At 62.3% G+C, this 5,421-nt stretch overlaps 1 protein-coding gene across 1 annotated transcript; it reads right to left on the bottom strand.

The window, feature by feature from the left end:
• Positions 1-471: 471 nt before the first annotated feature.
• Positions 472-1,938, bottom strand: ABHD16B (abhydrolase domain containing 16B). The gene has a single exon (XM_055544427.1). The coding sequence runs from the start codon at positions 1,936-1,938 to the stop codon at positions 526-528; it is 1,413 nt and encodes a 470-aa protein (XP_055400402.1). The 3' UTR covers positions 472-525.
• Between the last annotated feature and the right edge of the window lie 3,483 nt (positions 1,939-5,421).

Consider the following 5,421-nt stretch of genomic DNA (forward strand, 5'->3'; position numbering starts at 1 on the left):
ATGCTACTTACTCTGAATCAGTGGTTCCAAGGTGAACCCCATCCTGTAGAAGCCAGGAGTGGGGTAGAGGAACCCTATGAAGCAGCAGCATTGTACTTGCACTCCTGAGGAGTGCCTTCCAAAGCCAATGTCCTTTCATAGTTACGAGCGACTTTCACAGACCCTTCAACATGCATCTTTCCCAATCATCCTGTAACCCAGGCCAGGTGAAGGACGCCTCCTGGCATCCCACAGCCTGTGTTCCCACCATCCTCTCCAGGTGTCAAAGCATCCATCACACAGGGTTGCCATAAATTGGGTCAGGTTAATCTTTGCATTCCCTTTACCAGCTGGGAGCAGATTGGAACGGTTCACAAGTGTTGGAGAGAAAAAGAGACAGGAGAGAGGGAACACCCCAGTGAGCGAGAGAGTGCAAGATCCCTTTGCACTCCCCCACCCTCCGCCAGACACCAGGTCGGGATCCAGGGCAGGGCCAGCTTTACTGGTTTGGGGTGGGGGTTGGGAAGGGACCTGCAGAATCATCGTCTACAACCTCCAGGGCAACTGAAAGTCCTCGGGTTCCAGCGGACTGCAGTGGGTCGCCTCCACGTTTTTGAGGTGCTTGCGCGCCAGGAATAGCGCGAGCTGCCGCCGCCGCCGCGGGCTCAGGCCCTGGCCCACTAGCCAGGGGAAGGCTAGCCCATGCGACCCCCAGGTCTCCTCGTCCTCCTGCTGGTCCTCGCAGCGCGTGAGGTAGGAGCGCAGCAGGGATAGGCACCATTCGTCGTCCACGCGGTAGCGCGCATAGAAGGCGGCCTCTTGCGCCAGGCTGCCGGCGCGCAGCCAGCGGGTCACGATAGCTAGGCCCTCGCGCGCCATCACAGCGGGGTAGCGGTGCTGCAGCAGACGCAGGAGCAGCTCGTTGCCGCGGTTGCCCTCCACGACGCCCGACGGCAGGGGGCGCAGGTGGCCCGCGGTGCTAACCACGTCGTCCTGTGTGCGCCGGAGCAGCAGCACCGGCCCAGGGTAGCGACACAGCTGCTCGGCCACGTTGAGATTGAAGTGCTCACGCACCGTGCGCACCACCAGCCCTTTCCAGCTGTGGGGCATGACCTTCAGTGCCAGCGGCACGAGATCGTCGAAGGTGGCATCAAGCACAAGCGCGCCCAGCTCCGGGTACGTCATGGTGGCCCACGTGGCCGTGAAGCCACCAATAGACCAGCCATAGACCACCACGTGTGCGGGCGGGAAGTGCAGGCGGTGCAGCGCGTACTTGACCACCACGTCCATGGCATTGGCATCATGCTGAGGGAACGGCGCGCCCGTGCTGCCCCCGAAGCCCGGGTGGTTCCAGCCCAGCACCGAGTAGCCGGCCTCCAGTGGCGCCGATAGACAGCCCATCTCGTAGAAGCCGGCGTTGCCCTCGCAGCAGATGACCAAGCGCAGGCCGCGGCCGTGGCTTCCCGGGTGCTGGCGGCGGTCCATGAACATGGTGTCGATCTCGTTGCCGTCACAGGCCACCAGCTTGGCGCGCCGGCCGCGGTAGCGCTCCACTAGGCGCTCCTGGCCTTGCTGCAGCAGCGGCAGCAGCGCACGCGTCATCAGGAACATGGAGCCGGGGTACACAAGCCAACGGCCCAGCGAGTGGGCCAGCGCGTAGCTGGCGAGCTGGCTGGGCAGCTCGCGGATCTGCTGCAGGAGGCACTGCGCCTGGCTGCGCGCCGCGCGCGGCAGCCGAACCGGCGAGTCCTCGCCCAGCGCTGCGCCCCGCAGTAGCCACACTCCCGCAGCGGCCGCCGCGCACGTCAGCGCGCGGTGACTGCTGCCGCTCCCGGCGGCGGCGCGCACGTCATCCCAGCGGAAGTCCACCGGCCAGCCTCGGAAGTTGTAGGTGTAGTTGGCTGTCAGGTAGATCTTGAACACGTGCACCAGCGCTTTCACGAAGCAGACCACGCACATGGACACGAGGCCTTGAGTGCTGACCGAGCCCTAAGACCCAGTCGCCGGCCCGGGGTCGCGGTGGCGGTGGGAGGCCCAGGCCCGGCCCAGCGGGCGGCGGCAGGGGTGGGCGCGCCCTAGGCCGCCTCAGGCCGTCTCTTTGGGGCTTGGGCCCCGTGGCTTTTGTGACCTGGGCCCGTCGGGGCCCAGGGAAGTCGGCCTCTGCCTGGCTCGGACCAGCTTTGTGAGTCACCGTTGCCTGGGGAGAGACCCGTGATGGGTGCACAAAGGGTTCGAAGGCGTGGTGGACCGAGTTCTGCCCCGCCCCCCGGGACACAGCCTCAGAACCTCGGCGCAGCCACACCCTCAACAGGCCTTTTCTGACCCGAATCTCGAGATTTCATTAGCCTCTCACCTAAGGGCAAGCCCACCTCCACCCAAGCCTGAGCAGCGCCCCGCCTCCTCCTCCCTGAACTATAGGTGGACACACAGGTCGGAAATCGACAGTGCTGACCTCTTCCTGGGTCTCACTGAGAACAATGCAGGGCCGCCCACCACCTTGAACCAGCTTGCGGTGGGAACCACCCGCCCTCCTTCCCCCAAGTACCCACCCTGGTGGGAGAGGGACCAGAGGCAGGAGGAAGCAGCCCTGGGGATCAGGCTGTGAGTCTGAAAAGGCTGCATGGGCCCCGGCTCCCCCACAAGCAGGGTGAGGGAGAGGGGAGTGGGTTGGGGGAGCAGTTCTCTGCCCAGCACTCCAGGGGCAGGGGCAAAGCTCATGAAGTCCCTGGGGCAACAGTGGAGGCTGGCTGCTGGGGCTCTTTGCTCACTGCCTGTACCCCGGCTCTCCGCACCTTCTTTCCCAGGAAGGGGTGAGTCCAGGCTGGAAACCCCCGCCTGTTCTGCATCCTCTTTCCACTGGTGCCTGCAGAGGCAATGACCTTCTCCAGGTGGGTCCTTCCTGGCCAGTGTTCCTCATTTTGAGCCCCCGGTTGAGCCCTCCTCCCCCAGAAACCACCCCACAAGCTGTCCCTTCCTCTTTTCTGGAGGGCTTTATTGGGTTCTCCTTTCTGTCCTGCACCAGTGAGAGCTGGCCCACCTGATGAGGGTGAGACAGAGTCCCGGTGGGCAGGGAGGCAGGGAAGAGCCAGGCTCCAGGGGTGCCTTCAACAGTTGCATGGATCTAAAACCCAGCCCACTCCTTGGAACCCAGGAGGCCCAGAGCCCAGCCCTCTGGGGAGGGGCTCCAGGCCCAAGTTCGCTCTGCTTTAATGCTCTGTGCAGCTGAGTTGGAGGCATTGCTGGCCCAGTCAGCCCCCACCTGGCTTGGGAAGCAGAGCTGAGGATTACTGCTGTCCTTTGGGGTTTGTGGGCAGGAGGGGTCGATGGGCAGTGAGTGAGCTGAGAGGGTTGAATGTCCATCCTCCACCCCCATTGCCAGGTAAAATACAGAAAACCCAGTTAAAGTTCAATTTCAAGCAAACAACCGAAGCTTTCTGAGTATAAGTATGTCCCAAACATTGCATGGAACATACTCATATGAAAATGTTGCTTATCTGAAGTTCAACTCTAACTGGATATCCTGGTTTTTTGCTAAATCTGGAAACCCTACCCCCAGGACACCTCCCCCCAGGCTCTGAGGTCCAGATCTTCCTGATCATCCAGCTCCTATCCCACTCTGGGCTATTTCACTCATCAGTTAGGTCCTGAGACCCAAGAGCGTGGCCCAGGGTCTACTGTCCCCCTTGGCAAGGGCTCTGCTCCTATTCCTTCTGCCCTGTAACCACCTCGCCTCTCTCCTGCATCTTGGGTGGCAGCAGGGGCAGTGGGGGAACCTGGGTCAGGTGATGGGCAGAGCGTCTGGGGGATGGGTGGTCCTGGCCGTCCTGAGCTGTCCACCCGGCCCTGAGGTCAGAGGTAGAGATGGGACCTTGAGGAGGATGTGGCATTTCCTCTCCTAAGAACCTCTTTCATAAACATATATCCTAGCATAGTGGGTGGGGGGAAAGTGCAGACTCAGAGGCTCCAGATTCATCTTGTGAGCCCTCAGGAGTGACCCCAGCAGCAGAGCAGAGGCCCTGTGTCATCCTCAGTCCGAGTCCCAGCAGACACAGAGGATGCAGTGGGGTGTACTGCAGGATGGTCCTGCAAAGACAGGTTGGGTGCGGAGGAGCAGCAGCCTTCTGGGGGCAGCCTCCCATCTTGGTTGGAAATAGAGGCTTTCCTTTGGCCAGGCCCACCTGCCTGCCCTTGGCTCCCCCGGAGGAGCAGGAGGCTCAGAGTAGAGGGAGCAGCCAGAGACTAGATTCTAGGGGGCAGAGGTCAGTAGGCTGGAGCTGCTGACCCCGCCCCCAGAGCCCTTAACCTGTGTCTGGCCTGAGCCCTGACCCCCAGCCCAGCCCCCAGCCCACGGGAGCCCAAATGCCCCAGAACCACCAGCTCTGTTGAGACAGGAAGGCACATGACAAGAAAGAAGCCCTCCTCCAGCTGTCTCCTCTCCAGGAGACCCCACTAGACTGGACCAGCTGTAGCCGCAGTGACCTCTTGTGTCCCGATTGCTCAGGGAAGGTGGAGTTGTGAACCCAGAAGTGTCCACCCAGCAGTGGCCCAGAGGCCACCCAGCAGTGTCCACCAGGCGACATCTGAGCATGCACTCTCCCCCACCCCCTCAGCCTAGGTCGGCTGGGCTCTGTGACCTCTGGCCTCCGCCCTGCAGGGCTCCCGCCCTCCCGCTGAGCAGGGCTCCCTCCTGGCCAGTTCTGCTCAGCTTCCCCAGAGGCCCTGATATAGGCTGCCAACCTCAGGGAAGGAAGGAAAGAGAGATAGAAAACCAGTCCCAGAGGCTGGAGTGGCGGGGGTGGAATCAGAACCCTCACAGGGGCGTCCAGGCTCTGAGGCAGCACTGTCCTTGGGAAAGCTGCCGCTGCCCCGCGGGAGGGGAGCTGAGTCTGCACAAACGCCTCTGCTCAGGAAATGGGGTGCAGGGAAGGTGGGGGGTGGCTGGGAGCCTGAGGCCAGGAGGGGACGCTTCCTGGCGGATGCGGGGTCAGAGGAGGGCGGAAATGGCCAAGACAGCTGCTGAACATCTGGAGTCACAGAGTTACCGGCGCCCTCACGGATGGCGGTGTTTGTGGGGAGCCATGCACGCCCACACCCTCTCCTGCCTTCCTGCAGGTCAGTCTCAGCCTCCCCTCCCACTGCCCCCCTGTCAGGGTAAAGAAGCCACCCCTGGGGGCTGCATTGTGCACAGGCCACACATAGCCCGGCTCCCGAGATGGTCCCCAGGGTCCCCTGCACAACTGGGAACATCACCTCACACTCCAGGTACAGTGTCACTGCTGGCTGGGAGCCCCTGGAGGTGGGCTCATCCTCCCCAATGCTGCAGCCCCCGCACAGGCTTTGATGTAAGGTGTCAGCTACATGATATTATTCACAGTGTCACATGGGCTCCCTGCCATGAGTCATGCAGGGCACAGGAAAGGTAACAGTCCTTACCAGTCTCCT

Source organism: Bubalus kerabau, chromosome 13 (assembly GCF_029407905.1).
Source record: "Bubalus kerabau isolate K-KA32 ecotype Philippines breed swamp buffalo chromosome 13, PCC_UOA_SB_1v2, whole genome shotgun sequence".
Taxonomy (NCBI): Eukaryota; Metazoa; Chordata; class Mammalia; order Artiodactyla; family Bovidae; genus Bubalus; species Bubalus kerabau.

Excerpts from the sequence above, each read along its gene's own strand:
- ABHD16B (XM_055544427.1), bottom strand. The coding sequence starts at position 1,938 with ATGTGCGTGGTCTGCTTCGTGAAAGCGCTGGTGCACGTGTTCAAGATC.